Genomic DNA, 17,314 nt, shown 5'->3' on the forward strand with positions numbered 1-17,314 from the left:
GTGGGCATTAAGATTTCGTTTTTTCTTTTTTTGGTTCAGGGATGGAGGTTGGTTTTTTCCAAATACATATATATGAGGTGCAAGAAGCCTGCCCTTCTCGATGTGGCTTCTCTTCTTCCTTAACTTCACTGTCACACTCCCCCGTCCTCGGTCCCTGCAAGTCGAGATTCCAGTCTTGCGGAATCAGGTGGAAGGATCACTTCGGTGATGGAGAGGTCCCTGTGTTAGTGCCCTCGGGCAGAGCCGGGCACCATTCAGGTGCGGCGCTCCCCTTAGTGCCCCGACGGCACTCCCCGGCTTGTGTGCCGGTCAGTTGTCGTGCAGCGTTTCTCAGCTGGCAGTGATTTCGTCCCCCAGGGGACATCGGACCATGTCTGGAGACATTCTCGGTGGTTCGAATGGTGTGCAGTGGGCAGAAGCCAGGGACGCAGTGCCCAGGGCCCAGGGCGGCTCCTGCCGCAGAGTTATCCAGCCCGTGAAGTCAGCGGTGCACAGGTGACAAGTGCTGTTGTGAGGGTGTCCGGGTTTCCGGCTGGATTGTGCGTTCTTGACGTAGAGACTGCGTCTTACCCATCTTTGCACCTTATACACACATACACACACACACACACACACACACACACTTCCCACCTAGCATCGGAACTTGGGGGCCTTCTTATTCATTCTTTCATTCATTCATTCATTCATTCCCCGTTTAGCCTCTAAGCCCCTTGCTGCTTCCTCCCGTTGCCCCGGCACCCCACGACCCGCATGCTACACCTGCCTTATTGCCCTACACTTGGTCTTGCGCTGGCTCCGGCGCTGTGAAAATCACCTCTTGGCCTTGTTCCGTCACGTTGTTCACGGTCAGCGCTGGCCTGGCCTTCTCTCCCAGACATGGAGCCCGCCATCAGGCCGTCGGGTCACCGTCAGGCGTGTCGGGGCCCATGTCCCTCGCCCCACCCTCCTCTGCACCTGGCCTTTCCCTGCCCCGCAGTGTGGGGGAGTCTGTCCTCCCGGCCTTCACGGCTCTCATGTGAGGCCCCCGGGCACGCAGGGCCTGGCTGGAGCTGGCCTCCTCCGCGGCTCCTGGCCTCGCCTGTGCACCCCGCCTTCTCTGCGCCCGGCGCTAAGCCTGTCGGAGCGACCGAGTATGCGTTCTGTCTTCCGTCGCCAGTGGCATCGCCATCACGTTGCCCACCAGTGGATCTGAAGCTTCGCGAAGGGGCCCCGTACGTCCCCATCCAGTGCTGGCAGGAGGCCTGCTCATTTCTTTAAAAGCTGGGGTGGGAGGCTGTGGGGGGGCAGGGGGAATATGGGGCGCTGAGTACCAGGCCCTTTGTCTCACGCGCCCTTTTAATCCAGTTGTTTGGGAAGGGAACAGATTGAGAGAGGTTAAGTAACTTGGCCAAGAATAGCCACTAGACAGTGGTAAGATTTGAAACAGCTGAGGACTCCACAGTGACTTTGTGTTAACTGCCCAGGCATCTTTGTAAAGTGGCGTGTTATGGGCCAGGCGTAAACTGCCCCAGCAACTTAATCCGAGCACCTGGTTTAACCAGTTGCCCTTTTTAAAAATCTTCTGCATCCTCAGAAAGAAGGAAGGAGTATATATGTCCATGTGTCTAAAATTTAAGTGTATCAGAAAATTCCAAATTAATGAAAATATACTGGCTTATTGTTTTAAATTTATAAAACATTTATCTTGAAAAAAATGTATTTTGTTTTTCGTATTGCCAATATTTCTGAATTATCTTCTTTACATCTGCTGAATTATGGGACTCAGCAGTAGTTACGAAGTCTTTTTTATGTTGTATTAACACTTATAAATAAGGTTTTTTCTTATTTCCAGGTACAGATTTATGAATTAGAGGAACATAAGATTGAAACATGGAGAGGTAAGTATAAAACTTTTCATATCGGGGAAAAAAGTTCTACTTAGTGTGTAAGATGTTTTAATTTCACAGACCCTTTCTTTCTGCTTAACGATTAACTACATTAAAACTTATTTCTGTCTTAGTGTTCTAGCACGCCATATTACTATACGCATTATGCATTCTGTTTAATAGAAATTTATAGAGAACGGGCAGCAAGTCTTCATACTCAGGCTGGGAACATGAGGGAGCGAGCTGACCAGCACCCCCCCTCTGCCCATTCACTACTAAGTATTACCACCCCCTCCATTTGCCCCTATATAGAAAATGCACCAAAGAAATGCCTGAGATTAAGAAAAGCAAAGACCTGTTTTTACATTTAATAATTATTTCTTTACAAATTATGGAGACACATAAAACAAATAAATCTTAAACCAGATGATCTGGATCAAATAACACGAAAACTTCAAGATTGCTTTCTTCGTAACATTGAAGTTCACCCTTCATCATGACAATACCCTTTGCTGAAATAGAGGCATTTTTTAAGTGGCTCAATGAGACCCATCATGCTGATGGATGGAGAGCCGTCAGCGGGAATGCCGTAGATACAGGCCTGTATGGGAATCACCGAGGAGGAAGCCTCTGCCGGTGTTCAGGGAGAAGCCTGGATAGAAATGGAGGGACCAGCTGAAGGGAAATTTTGAATTTAAAATCGAAATTTAGCTTTGTACTGCCCATAATCTGCTTGGTAGGATAAGGAGTCTTTGTGACTGGCTGTGAAATCTGAACACGTTAGTATTCTCTAAAGGGCTAGGACTCGTAATTCCATATGATTTGATGGCTTTGTCACGAAACAAAACTAAACAAAAGTAAGTCGACATGGGATCCATATCTTAGCACGGCCTGTTATGAAGATAATACGTAACAATACCAAGACACATAGCTCCCATCAGATTCTACTGTGTAAGTAACGTTAGGCCAAGGTTTGAGTGTATTTACATTTTGACATTACGTAGTTATTCAGTACTGACAATAACATCAGGACATCCTTGAATGCCATCTCTATAGAAACTTCAGTCAATTATAGTTGATCTTTACAAGGATCATTTCTACTAGAAAGATCCCCAAGATGCAGATTTCGAGCATTAGTTTGGTAAAAGAAAACTTAACATTTTAAGAACAAAGTCTGCTATAACTTATTTAACTTAGGAAAATTAGTTCTGAAGGGTTTCATTAATGCTTAGGCGGTAGTAACTCGGAAGCATTCCAGTGACCTCTGCTTTTATTGGTTTTTTCAGATTTTTCCACTTCTGATTTTTATATCTCTTATAATACTGGTTTTAAATATTTAATTTTTCCACAAAGGCAACATCCTAATAACCGTTTGGAAGTTGTTTAAAATAGCCGTAACTATAACACAATAGTTTTCAGTATCTTAAATTTGATTTGGGTTTTTAATCCTTATGTCAATAAATTGAAGGGCATTTTAATTTCTGTAATAATTGCAAACAGCAAATTCATTACTAATTGCATGTTTTCTTTCTATAAATACAGAGCTTTATTTACAAGAAACATTTAAGCCTTTAGTGAATATCTCTCCAGATGCAAGGTAAACTTGTAAAGTTTTCTCCTTTGAAAGTGTTCATTCATTCAGACTCATCTGTTCTGTTACCGTGATTGATTAATGTTTTTATTTAGGTAAGGGCCAGCCTCCTTAAGTCTGATACTAAATTCAGTAAATTAGAGACAGTAGAAATCACAGCCATTGCTGGTGCAGAGGGCTGTAATGGACCAGGAAGATGGTCAAATACGCAGCTGCGCATCAGGCCACCTGCAGCCTGTTAGGACCGCAGACTCCTGGGCTCCGCCCCCGGCCGTTAAGCCAGTCTGGAGAGTGGCGCCCAGGAAATGCGCTAACACAGCTGCCCCGTGGTTCTGACGTACGCTCGAGCTGTCAGTCTCTATCAGACGTTGGTCCAGAGGGGTCAGGAGAGGGGGCCGCCCTCTCGGGGGGGTCCTCTAGCACCCACACGTTTGCATCCAAGCCTTCGGGGTCGGCGCTGGTACATGTCCACATTGGCATTCTTAAGACTCGAGCTCGGGCGAGGAAATGTGGAATGTTACCGTGTCCAAGTCCCAATGGACAGACAGCCGCCACGCCTCCGGCCCGGCAGTCACAGGAGAGGCCTGGCCGAGCGGGGCCGCGGCCAGCAGGCCGTGCAGTCGGCGGCCGGAGCAGGGCCCACGCCCCAGCCGCCTCCTGCTGCTCATGGTGGGGTCCAGTAGTTCTCCTCGGGGCCAGCTTGTCATTCCTCAAATAAAAGCATGAAACGCACTACCAAAAAAAAAAAAAACCGCTAGAGATCTGTAGCTCACACCTGTATCTGAGATTAACACAGATTGTGAAAAACAACTTACCGAGATCTCCAATTTAAACCTTTTCCGGAACACTGTTTTAAGTCAATCAACCTTTTATGATTGTAATATAAAAACACTGAAAATGCTTTTAAAGCAGGGGTGGTCCACAGTTTTCTAATTTTTCTTTAAAGCCTCCTAACAACTTTAATGGCTTTTCCCGCAGCCTCTTCGATGCTGTATACTCGTTGATCAAAAATAAAATCCACAGATTGCCAGTTATTGACCCTATCAGTGGGAATGCACTTTATATACTTACCCACAAAAGAATCCTCAAGTTCCTCCAGCTTTTTGTAAGTAGCTTTTAGTGTTTCTAAAGACATAGTTGCATCTACTTTAATTTACTTCAAGTAAACTGGCTCCTGTTCCCTGAGCAGAAGTGATTTTAAGGTCTCCATTTCTAAACTTCATTTTCTCAACTTACTATTTGAACTGTGCCTTCTCAAAGTTGATTCCAGTTAAAAAGCAGTCACCTGTCAGTGCAAGGACCAAGGTAATAATAAAACACTTGGAATTCTCTCTTTAAATGAGAATACTTCTAAAACGGGGGATTAAAGCAATTTGCAAATCAGTCCAGTTAAGGAACTGCTATATAACTGATAAACTGAGCCAATGTTTGTAGTAAATTCCTTAGGATGCTTTATCGGTATCATGCTTTTTGGAAACTTTCAAAAGTACTGTCCCCGGATTTATCAACTGCAGCATTGAGAGGAAAACCCGCAGCAGGTGACCTTTGGGTAAGAGAGCACCACGTTGGTCCGAATGCAGGCCGTCTCACCTGCAGGTTCCCTCAGCCGCCTTTGAAACGAGATGGCTTCGTCGTCGCCCGGGCTCGGAACCTCTTTGGCTGGCAGTTCTAACGAGGCTGGGAAGGACCAGAGGGCTTTGAGTTTTTCCTTTTAATTACACGCACTGAGTTTGAGGTTAAGAGGAATTGGTCAGCTAGAGCCAGTGGGAGGCCTCACTCACGGTTCAGAGATCACTTGAAGAGTTTTAAAAAAAAAAAGAAATCAATAGACACTAAAATTCTACATCAACCAGGCGATCCCACCTCCTTCTCCGGGGCCTCCGGTGAGGAAGCAGTAGCGTTCTGGGTGACGTGTGGGAGCCCGAGCCCCAGGCCACCCCGCTCCTGGGCACAGGAGCCCAGAGGGCTCAGCTATTGGGAGAAATAACTTTTCCACCAAACCAGTCCTCTATTTTAATACTTTACGTGTAAAAATAACTCTTCACGTTCAAATAAAGGCTAAGAAGATAGGAAGGAGACGTGATTACGGAAAAGCGTGAACTTTGGTAACGAGCCAGCCTCGGCAAGAAGTCGGGACGTGCACTAGTGTAGGCCAGACCTCCGTCTGTCACGCTCAGGCTCTTAGTCTGCCGCGGGCCACAAATACCGTCACCTTAGTGTTGGGGTTTAACAGAACCCTGGGCCAGGCTGTGCTGTCCGGGCCCACAGGTGCCAGGCTATTAGCCCAGTCACCCTTTAATCGTTTTAAAATGCTATTAGTCAGGAGAGCTTAATGCCGGCAAGCATTTATGATAAGTCAAGCACTGTCCTAGGCAGTCCGTGTGATAAAGCTAATCCTCACCACCACCCTCCCAGGTAGGTATTTGTATTAATCCTATTTTCTAAGTGATGAAACTAAGCTAGGTGAAGTAACTGCCCAGGTCACAGCCGGCAGTGGCGGAGCAGGCCGACCCGAAGGCCTGGCTCAGCCCCCGAGGCCTCGTCCCTCCCGCTGTCCTGGCAGGCAGCGTTTCAGATCCTCTGTGCACAGAGGCCCTGGCTCAGGGTCCACGCACCCCGGGCCGCCCCGGTGCAGGTGGCCGGGTCCCCACCCATTTCCGTGGCTGCGCTGCCGCAGGACTGACAGTTCGAGACGGGCTTTCGGTGTCTCCTGCACCGTAGAGGCCGGCTCTGCAGGCGCTGCCTTATATTTGGGCCAATATGGTCGCTAGCATCATCATGCTTTTAGAATATTTAGCTAGATGTTTTCAGATAAAAATGCAGATTTTGAAAGACAGTGCAACCTGATGTTTACTGACTTGTGAGATCGTTTTCTGAGAAAAAGCAGCACTGCCCTTGGAGAGAGTCGGCAGCTAGCCCGAGCACGCAGCGCGGAGCAGGGGAGGTCCCGCGTCGACACGGGCCAGGCGACCTAATAGGTCTCTCTCTTTTCTCTAAATTTCTAGGAGTCTCATGATTTGAATATTGATGAACTCTTTGACTTGAACATTTTGTTTCTTCTAATTGTTCACCTTTTCCTGATAATTATAAGGTACACCAGGAGGATGGAGTCAACTGTACCCTTTATAAAAGGTGGATTTTTGAACCATAGACCTTATTTCGTTTTAGTCAAACGTAATCCTAGACTTCTCTCCGACCTCTCCCTCCTCCTTTAAAGCAGCCCCTGGAAAAAAAATAAATAAGTTAACTTTCAAAGGTGCTCTTAGTTCTGCCCAGCTGGCTTGTCCTTTATTCCCAGTAGACAGTTGGGGTGCTGTGAGTAGCCGCCGACGGCTCAGACCACCCAACCCTGGGTCTGGACGTGCGCGGTCTCAATGCTGCCCAGCAATAGCCGGTGGCCGCAGGACCAGGAGTTAACGGGAGTAATTAAGAGTGAAGGCTGCTTGGTGCCTTCTGGGTCTTAACTTCCAAACAGACCTGCGTTCCCTTCCGTCCCCTTTTTCAGTGGGTGAAAGCAAGGGGGGAATGTACAGCCCTAGAGCTTTGCGGTATTTTACCAAGTAGTTAAACAGAACGACTTGTAAGCTGGTTTGAACGGGACAGTTGTTACACGTCACGTTTTCACGTTAATTCAGGCATCCCAGTAGATTGTTAGGGAAGGCTCATTTGTCGCACGTTAGTGGACATTTGAACATGACGAAGGTCCCTGGGCTCTAGCGCACTTGTCCCTACGCCCCGTTTAGATGTCCGACATGCCAAAGCCTGCCTTCATGAAGCAGAACCTGGGCGCCCTGGGCATCGGCACGTACGACAACATCGCCTTCATACACCCGGACACGCCCATCATCAAGGCCCTGAACGTCTTCGTGGAGAGACGGGTGTCCGCCCTGCCTGTCGTGGACGAGTCAGGTCTGTGTGTGGCCGTGAGCGGAAACAGCTGTGTATCTCATTGGGGGTAAAGCCACTGTTCGATGGCCTCGCGTATGAGATCAGCAACCCAGCATGGGCGATAAGTGGGGGAAGTGGAAATTTAGGGTGAAAAAGCTTCAGCACCCAAGAGCGCTCAGGGAAAGGATTTTCAACGGGCATATTTTCACATTTTCCACTAAGATGCGATTTCATGTTCATTTAAAAAACGACAAGCTAATTTCGTTTAGCAATATGTCATTCCTAATAATTACCTAATGAAGATTGATTTTAAATGTTATCGGTTTCTAAGACATTTTTCTAACACACATTTTCATTTTTAGGAAAAGTTGTAGATATTTATTCCAAATTCGATGTAATTGTAAGTATTATTTTGTTAAACCTGTCATCTAGAATGCATTTAAAACAATGTTTTTATGGTTTTTCCTAATTTAATGATTTCTAGCTTTTTTGATTATGAGGCTCTTATCAGAAAATGCCATAGATTCCCCGTAGTAACTGTATTTCTAACATTCATTGGCTTAGCAGTGAATATTAGTAGCATTTTATAATTCTTTTCAGTCCATGTTTAGCTTGTCCATCACTACACCATATGTATATATTTTAAATGGTCCTGTTTCTGTGAGGGAGACATTATTCCGCCAACAGGCACGTGCTGAGCACGCACGTGAACTTGGAGGTCCCTGGTCACGTACATCCCGTGGTGTGATGATTGGGGACACTGTTCTAAAGAAGACAACAGCAAATTTATTAGAGTTGTGCGAAGTCCTGTTTTTTAATCCCTAGTTTAAATCTACTGGCTCGATTTTAGTGCTATATCTTTCTATCTGATGCTTTTTTCCTCATTCATTGTAAATGCACTTCCTTAGAGTTTTATGTTATTTCTAAGGGAACTGAAACTTGGATAGCCCCAAAGAAGCACACCATTTTTTTTTTTTTTGCCATAATACTGACCCCTGCATTAAATATTCTGCATCTGTCTCAAACCCTTTTTTTTTCATGTATTCTAATAGACACCAAAAAATTGCTTACTGGAATTTGGTTGAGTGGGACCTGCTAAGATTAATCAGAACCCCGAGTTCACTGATGCAGATTCCTCAGCCCTGGGGCACTGGGCACCCCGTTATTAGTCCACCAGGTTATAGAGCCCTCTAAGAATGGGGGGGATCTTTAAAAAGACTTGCAGTCAGAATTTAACAAGGTCGCCTCACGATCAAGGTACTTACACCTTGTAAGTTTTAATTATTGATAAGATGGTGACCGCGGTGCTCACGGCATAAACCGGTACTAAATTCAGATAAGAAGTTATGTGCTTAAAAATCAGACTGCTTTAAACTACGCATTTGGTCACGAATGTGAATCGAAAGGAGATGACTCATTCTGTTACTTTCTTCCAGAACCTCGCTGCTGAGAAAACATACAATAACCTAGACATCACAGTGACCCAGGCGCTCCAGCACCGCTCACAGTATTTCGAGGGCGTCGTGAAGTGCAGCAGGCTGGAACTGCTGGAGACCATTGTGGACAGAATAGTGAGGGCTGAGGTGAGCAGGCTGCGCCCGATTCCTCCCCACCTCCCGCCCCCCGCAATACTGCAGCAAGCACTGACTAGTGATGGCGCCTCAGGAACCCCCAGTGACAGAGACAGCCCATGAGGCCACCTTCGAATTCAGTGGGACAGCACAGGGTCCCTGTTCCAGAACCTGGCATGTCCCTTGGCATATAGTAGGTCACCTGTAAATGTCCTTCGGATGGAATTGAATTTAGAAGTCCTAATAGCATAACGCAATCAAGTAAACTGGTAAAATACATTCACGGTTTAAAAAACACATACTCGAGGAAACAAAAGTCTCAAGAATTTTAGGTCCCACCAGGATATTGTGAGGTTAAAGTTAGAAGTGTACAATTATATGGTTTTAACAAAGTGAATCATAAATTGTAAAATATATTCTGGTCTTTAAGTCATTTTCTCTCTTCAGCGTCTCTCTCTCCTGGTTTAGAGAAACAGTAAACGTCTAGTCACTCTGCCTCCTGCCCGTCAGGCCTCGGGCCCCATCGGACCCACTGCCTGTAGGATTTTCATGTTACTTTGCATGACATGCTGAATAAAAGATAAGTGAGATCATTTTAGAGCTTAGCTAATACAGTATACCTAGTCCCCAAATCATTTTATTCCCTTTTTCATTAGACACGGAGAGAGTATTATCCTGTTCGTCACTCTTTAGGCCTGAAGGATGCACTACTGTTGCAGAAGGAACAAATCCTCATTAGGCAAAATGAATTCATAATAAAAAGTCTGCTTTATTGCTTTTCTTCATAAATGCAAAAGAATATAGTCCAAGAAAAGCACCCGATTCTATTTCGGGCTAATAACAGGCAAGCTTAGCCAGCTTCCTGAAAGGCACATGCGACGGATGTAGTGTGTCGTCGGAACGCAGTGCCCCCTCAGGAGGCTGCGGAGACCCACCCGGCCTGCTTCCCTGGTTTGCTCAGCCCACCCTGCCCTGGCCTCGTCCGACGTGGCTCCCCCAGCTTCGGCCGTCATGGCTTTTAATGTGTTTCAGCAGAATCTCAACACGAAGTCTTTCCTTTTCTGCTTAAATTTAACGTTCATCACTACTTGTTTTTGCGCAGGGTTCTAACTGACTTAGAAATAGGTCTTCCCTTTTATTACTGTCCTTAGAATTATGTGCATAATTCAAAGCCACGTCATAGAAGACGTTGCTATGGAAAAACATCAGCACGTTGCTGGAAGGCCAGTGACGGGGGTGTGTGTGTGTGTGTGTGTGTGTGTGTGTGTGTGTGATTCCGTGTGCTGGTTCGCATGCAGCCACACGGAGCAGAGGCGGGCACCGGCGCCACAGCGTTACCGGTGGCTGGCCGCGTGGCGGCGCTGCGCCGTGCCGGCGTGCTCCTGTGTGAGCACATGTTGCTGTCGGGTAAAAGAAAAAAGTACCTGGCTGGTCCTTTAAGTTCATCTGGTGAACAGAAATCTCACCGTAATGAGAAATAGATCATCGAGGAAAACAAAGATGTAATTGAACAGCTTTCTCAGGTTATCCATCTTGACAGTTTTTCCTCATTAAAATAATTCCTTTCGCCAGATGACTCCTCACGGCGGGGGGTGGGGGGACGGGGCCAAGACCAGTTTTTAGCCTCGGCATTGTTAGGAGAAGGGCATGCGGGATCAGCCGTGAATGTTTATGTTTTTTTCCCCCCTGAGTGATTTGCATGCAATGACTGTTTATTTATATGACACACGTCACACTGGCTTTTAGATACCTCATCCGCAAAGTTTAGACTCAGCCACAGATGCTGAGAAAATGTTTTGGTAGTCATTTCTGTCCGGCAGAATTAATTCTCCAGGTGACGTGGTCCCCCTGGCCCTTCAGTAGGTCACACAATGGTTACCGCTGACGACAGACTGTGTCCAGTATTGACTATGAAACGCACTGTGTCCCAGACGGAAATCTTCATTTTAATTAGTTGAGAACGGTGTTATGTCATAGGATTATTGAAGAACCCAAGATTTTCTAAGGAACTTTTAAAAGAAATTTATGTTGATTGGCGCGAGGAAGATGACAGTGATTTTAACCTGAAGCAGGCCATGATGTCAGAAGCACGACCAGCGCAGTGTCACTGGACACAGAGCTGCGAGACGGTGGCACGAGGGCCCTGAACCCTGCCCGGGCCGAGAGTGGTCACTGCGGAGGGACCGCCGAGGGCGGCCCGGACAGCTTCCGACCAGACGAGGGAAGGGGAGCGAACGGGGAGGCGGGGACACTGCAGCAGCAGGGTCGGGGTGCCCCCCGTGAGCCCACTGCCTGCCGGCCCCACCACCCCGACAGGGCGCCGGCCACCTGCAAGGTCACTGCAGCGTGTTCCCAGCCACACTGCCCAGGCCCATCTTGGCTCCGAAAACAGGGAACAGATAAGATCAGGGTGTCACCGCACACATGCGGCCCTCTGCCCAGAGCCGCTCCAGGTGACTGCCCGCCCACCTCTGGCCAGCTTCCCAAAGCCACCTGGCACACACAGCCCCCACGGAGGTCGCTTCTTTTTAAGACTAAGAGAGCTATTTGCCTAATTCATATAAACAAACCTAGAAAGTCAAACAATGTGAAAAGACAGAACGTCTCAGATGAAGAAAGAAGGAAAATCCCCAGGGACCGGAAACCTCAAGGAAATGGAGATAATTTGCCGATAAAGAATTCAAAGAAACTCCTAAGGATGCTCCCCAAACTTGAGAGTGGAACAGAAAAACTTAGGGAAGACTTTCCACAAAGAATTAGCATAATAAAGAGCTAAGCAGTCAGAACTGAAGAATCCAATCACGAAAAACAGGCTGGAAGGACCCAGCAGCGATGCGGTGACACAGGTGACCCAGGTTCTGGAAGAGAGACTAGTGGGAGCCAGGCAGGCAGAACAGCAAAAGGAAAAATTTTTTTTTAAATGGAAAAATGAAGTCACTTAAGGAACCTCTGGGAACAACGTCAAGGGCACGAACCTTCGCACTAGAGGGCTGCCAGAGGAAGAGAGAAAGGAACAGACTTTATTCAAAGAAATGATGGCTGAAAACGTTCCTTACCTGAGAAAGGAACAGACACCCAGGTCCCGGAAGCGCAGAGTTTTCCAAACACGAACTCAAAGACTCACCAATCCACATTCTCATTAAAACAGCAAAAGTTCAAGATGAAGAGACAGTTTTTAAGGCAGCGAGGGGAAAACAACTGGTTACAGACAAAGGAAACCCCACAATGTTGTGGGGATTTCTCGGCAGCAGCTTTGCAGGCGGCTGGCGGGGAGCGGCCAGCATCAAGTGCTGGAGGAAAGGCACCTGCAGCGGGAATAATTTGCCCAGCAAGGTGATCGTCATTCGGAACCGAAGGAGAGAGGGTTTGGACAAGCAAAAACTAAAGGGGTTCATCGTGTTACGTGAGCCTTACAAGAAATATTAAAGGGTCTTTTTTAAGCAGGAGAGGAAAGTCCATAACCAGAAATAAGAAAATACGAGAAAGGAAAAAAATCTCACAAGTAAAGGCAAATAATATAGCATTTCACACATTTCGAAAAGCCACTACAAAGGTAAAAAACTTAAATGTAAGACCCGAAATCGTAAAACTCCTGGAAGAAAACATAGGCAGTAACTCTTGGACGTTAGTCTTAATTTTTTTTTTTTTTTAATGTCCCCTTGTGCAAGGGCAATTTCCAAAAGAACAAGTAGGACTACGTCAAGCTAAAAAGGTTTGTAGGCAGTAACTCTTGGACGCTAGTCTTAAAATTTTTTTTTTTTTTAATGTCCCCTTGTGCAAAGGCAATTTCCAAAAGAAGAACAAGTAGGACTACGTCAAGCTAAAAAGGTTTCGTAACAGCAAAGGAAACTGTCAACAAACAGACAACCTACTGAGTGAGAGAAGATATTCACAAACGATACATCCAATAAGGGGTTAATATCCAAAACACACAGAAACTCATACAACTTAACACATACACCAAAAAAAAATCCAACTTTAAAATGAGCAGAGGACCCGAATAGACATTTCTCCACAAAGAGGACATACAGATGGAGACGGGCATGTGAGAAAGATACGCACCATCACCAATCGTCAGAGAATGCAAATCACAACCATGATGACATACCACCTCACACCTGTCAGAGTGGCCATTGTCGGTAAAGCAACAAACAACAAGCGTTGGTGAGTGTGGAGAAGGGGAACCCTCTGCACCGTTGGTGGGATTGCGAATTGGTGCAGCCACTCGGAAAGAAGTGTGGACTTTCCTCAAAATATGAAAAGTACAAATAGCATATGATCCAGCAATCCCATTTCTGGTTATTTACACAAAAAAAATAATAATAATTCAAAAAGATACATGCATCCTTATATCCACTGCAGCATTATTCACAGTAGCCGAGACATGGAAGCAACCTCAGTGTCCATCGCTAGACGTCTGGATAACGACGTGGGACACACGTACAATGGAATATTACTCAGCAACAACAAAGAAGGAAATCTTGCCATTTGCTGCAACCTGGATGGACCTGGAGTGTATTATGCTGAGCGAAATACATCTGAGAGAGAAACAAATAACCAAATGATTTTAGTTATACGAAGAATCTAAAACAAAACAAAAGAATAAACAAAACAAACCGACCCATAGATAAACAAGCCAATGGTTGCTGAACAGGAGAGGGGTCGGGGACTGGGTGAAAAATATATATATACAATTTCCCCCTCTGTCCATCTCCTCCCTATGCCCCGCACGGTGTAGCAGCGGGGGCTGCGGTGTTGAACCCCTCGTTGGGAGAGGAGGGTCTCCAAGGCCGTAGCGGACCAGCAGTAAGTTCTAAAGCGCCTACGTCCAAGAAGCGCGATGCTTCCTTACCCCTCCCCTGCTTCGAGCGTGTTCTGTAGTGACACCTCAGCATGTCGGCCACTGCTTTCCAAGAGACCGTCGAGTAGAGAGAGCGCAGTCCATTTCACTTTACTACGGCCCACTCATCCTCAGTGTTGTAAGATGCGAACTTCACAGAGAAAAGCACAGTAAAAAATAAACATTCTAAGGGCAACGACCTGTTAGTTTCAGGGCTCATTTCGACGTTTTTCTCATGTAAAATAGTATCCGATAGTTATTAGAAACCAACATATGGTTGTATATGTTGTTGCTTTTTCCCATTTGTGAGATGGATTCGTTCTATGGTGTATGATAATAGTTTTCTCTAATATGTTTTAAAACTGTTTACTTAAACCCTGTCGTGGGTCCCGCTCTTCTCGTGTGCAGGTCCATCGGCTGGTGGTGGTGAATGACGCGGATAGCATCGTGGGAATCATTTCCCTGTCAGACATTCTGCAGGCCCTGATCCTCACACCTCCAGGTACGGGCGCCGGTTTCCGAGCCCCCCACCCCGACCCCCACCCCGCCCCATGCCAGACTGGGGACTGGGGCACAGCAGACGGCTGTTTCTCCACCTCCCACCTACAGGCCGTGGCTCTCCGTGCATTATCCTGTAAACCACTTTCGTCGTCTTTGTGGTTTTGAAGTGTTTTACTCTTCTGCTTGGGTGACAGAGAGAAAAGTCTGTAGGAAGCATTCTGGCACGCAGCCTGTTAGTGCCCAGCAGGCCGCGTAATCGAGGGTCCATTGCCACGTTCGTCATAACCTTTTCCATTATAAACCTAAGACCTCTTCGGTTTTGCTTTAGTCATAGGACTGCTAACTGGAAAACAGGAGGGAAGTCCTTTGGGATCGAACTATTGAAACCATCTACCCCTTAAAAAGAAAATAAGCTTTCTAGTGTTTTGAGTACACAGAACGGAAGACCTAAACACAGACTCTTTTCCATTAATAGCTTATGGACATTACATCACCCACCAAACGGCTTGATGGCTAAACTTGTTTTCTGCCAGAGTCTCCCTGAGCCAGCTCTCAGGTCACAGAGTGCGGAGGGAGGGGAGGAGGGGGCACTGGGGGAAAGGACACGGTGCTGTCCCTGTGTCACGCAGGGTCCTAGTGGGCTGGGCTGCAGGAGTCCTAAAGCCATCAGCCCTCCCCACCCCCATCAAGTACAAACAGGGCAGTCCTGGGCTGCAGAGACCAAGGCCAAGACCGAGACCAAGAGACTAAGTGATGTACACTTTGAACTCTTAGAAGTTAAACATTAAAGTGTGCGTGTGCTACGGGATTGATTTTTCTCTAGTTCAGAAGTCAATCAAACTAGCTAGGACCAGTTTTTACAGTCAGCGACAGGAATCCCTGCCCCCAGCGAGAAAGGTCCAGCCGGACTGCGAACACCGGGGCGCGGTTCCGAGCGGGCGGCACCTGGGGCTCGTCAGAAAAGCACCGTGAGGGGACCCCACACACACATCTTCTGAACCAAAAACTCTAGACATGGGGCCTGCTGCAGCTTAAAGTTTCAGGTATTAGAGAACATGAAACTCACGATGACCTTTATAATCGAGAGATGTTGACAGAATGGTTAAATGAATGTGGGATTGTTCACAGCATTATTCGGGATAACCTCAAAGTGGGACGACTCCAGATACCTTTGAGAAGAGAGAAGAATGGACAGGTTGCCTTCTGGTCACCCAGTGTGGGCTGCTACAGGCAGTGACCTGAGCACACACCCTGGCAGGGGACAACCCCCACAGAGCGGAGGCACAGGACCAGTCCAGAGTGGCCACGGCTGCAGGCACCTGTGCACGACAGGAAGAGGCCGCCCTCCGGGCAGACGCATGCCCGCAGGCACATGACACCGCCTTGGCAGGCGCTGGCCCTAGGGTGGGACACACACCTCTCCCAGGGCAGCCAGGCCCAGCCTCAGTTCCTGTCTGTCCAGCACCCAGGATTCTCTGTGCATCGCGGGCTCAGAGCAAACAAGTTCTTTTACCCCAAGTGATAACAGTTGACGTCCCAAGTCTTTATGCTCTCTGCCTTCGTGTCGCAAACTGTGAGAACGTTGGGCCGGATGAGTTTACAGTTCCGTCCGGATTGGCCGTTTCAGGGTGGAAGTCATTCGTGGTCGTCTGCGGGGCGGGGCCTACTGCGCAGCTGGCATCCGAAGGGTCCGTTACCGGCGATGATGTCATAAAGATGGGGACAGATGAATCGGCGTTCTTGACAGTGTAGTGTGTGTAGCGCTGTTTATTTAGAATGCTCCATGTTCCTGGTCACGGGATGACAGGTGAACACTGGAGGCAGAGCTCCAGCCCCACGGGACTACCTGCGTCAGGTCGGCAGCCGTCGGGCCTGGAGCCGGCCTGGCACGTGCATCCAGCCAGGAGTCCAGCCTAGCGAGCTGCCGGTCACCTCCGGAGCCGCGTGAGCCTGGGCAAGCTGCCACCCCGGTCAACCTGCGCTCCGTCAACTACAGAACACGCAGACCGGCCTTCTGTCCCTTCAAAGATACTTTGAGTCGAAACCAGAAACATAAGCGAAAGCATTGTGTGCGCAGTGGATGAGGCGCCATATCGGGACAAGCACCGCTGGTGGATGTTAGGGAATAATCAGCAGGAGGCCCTTTTAGAAAGCATCCATGTTATGTGAATAGAAGGTACCGGCTAATAGACACAATTCCTCGTTAAGGATGTTGACCGATATAATCACATTTTCTCTTTTTAAAACGTCTTTAGTGGTATCGGCAGAAGTTCACTGTCAGACGTAACTCAGACTGTCCACACGAACCTAAGTCCCTGCGTGTGCAGCCGGTGCACAGTCTGATGGCAGCAGCCACAGGCTTTTAGCCTCTTCATTTTTATAGACTGTTCCTCTCTTTCGAAAGCCCGGCGTCTTCCGTGTCTGATGACAAACGGGAGAGAAGCTGCTGTCACCAGAAAAGCAGAAGCTCTCCCTACCCACCCATTTTAAAGGGCCCTGGCCGAACGTACACGCACAATGCAAATACTCTGCACCTTTACTAAAACAAAGACACGCGTCTTTAAGAATGTTTTAGCAGAACCCTCTTTCAAATTAAATCTCGCACATTTAGAATTACAGGAGGTACGCACTATGGAGTAAAAGCACGCTACGGGAACGGTCCGTGAGGGTGGGAGCTTGCAGCCACCTCTCTGTCACCGCCTCTCTGTCCCCTGCAGCCGCTAGAACATCCCACTAGGACACTGCGGGACACGGAGACAACACCGAGGGGGAGGACCACGGCCGCCGTCAGGGAGGGCATGCGACAGGTTTTCCTATTGCTCTGAAACTCGTTTTCTCTCTTGACAGGTGCCAAACAAAAGGAGCCAGAAACCGAGTGACCGCTGGGATGGAGAAGCCCTCGAGGGGAACTTGAATGACGACTCCAGGTCACACTTTGCCTCGTGAACACTGACTGCGCTGGGGGAGAGGAAAATGGCTAAGAATGTATATCAGGGTTTAGTGATGGGTATTTTCTCCAGTGATGTGGAAACTAAGCATAAAAAAAAAAAAAAAAAAA

At 47.5% G+C, this 17,314-nt stretch overlaps 1 protein-coding gene across 1 annotated transcript in view; it reads left to right on the forward strand.

Moving 5' to 3' along the window:
* Positions 1 to 17,314, forward strand: part of PRKAG2 (protein kinase AMP-activated non-catalytic subunit gamma 2) — a 186,452-nt gene extending 169,138 nt beyond the window's left edge. The window contains exons 11-18 of the mRNA XM_006920611.3: positions 1,832 to 1,877; positions 3,408 to 3,462; positions 4,435 to 4,561; positions 7,200 to 7,365; positions 7,707 to 7,744; positions 8,781 to 8,927; positions 14,164 to 14,257; positions 17,104 to 17,314. Coding sequence (XP_006920673.1) covers positions 1,832 to 1,877; positions 3,408 to 3,462; positions 4,435 to 4,561; positions 7,200 to 7,365; positions 7,707 to 7,744; positions 8,781 to 8,927; positions 14,164 to 14,257; positions 17,104 to 17,135 — 705 coding nt within the window. The 3' untranslated portion in view covers positions 17,136 to 17,314. The remainder of the gene's footprint in view (positions 1 to 1,831; positions 1,878 to 3,407; positions 3,463 to 4,434; positions 4,562 to 7,199; positions 7,366 to 7,706; positions 7,745 to 8,780; positions 8,928 to 14,163; positions 14,258 to 17,103) is intronic.

This window comes from Pteropus alecto, unplaced genomic scaffold (assembly GCF_000325575.1).
Source record: "Pteropus alecto unplaced genomic scaffold, ASM32557v1 scaffold48, whole genome shotgun sequence".
NCBI classification, from domain to species: domain Eukaryota; kingdom Metazoa; phylum Chordata; class Mammalia; order Chiroptera; family Pteropodidae; genus Pteropus; species Pteropus alecto.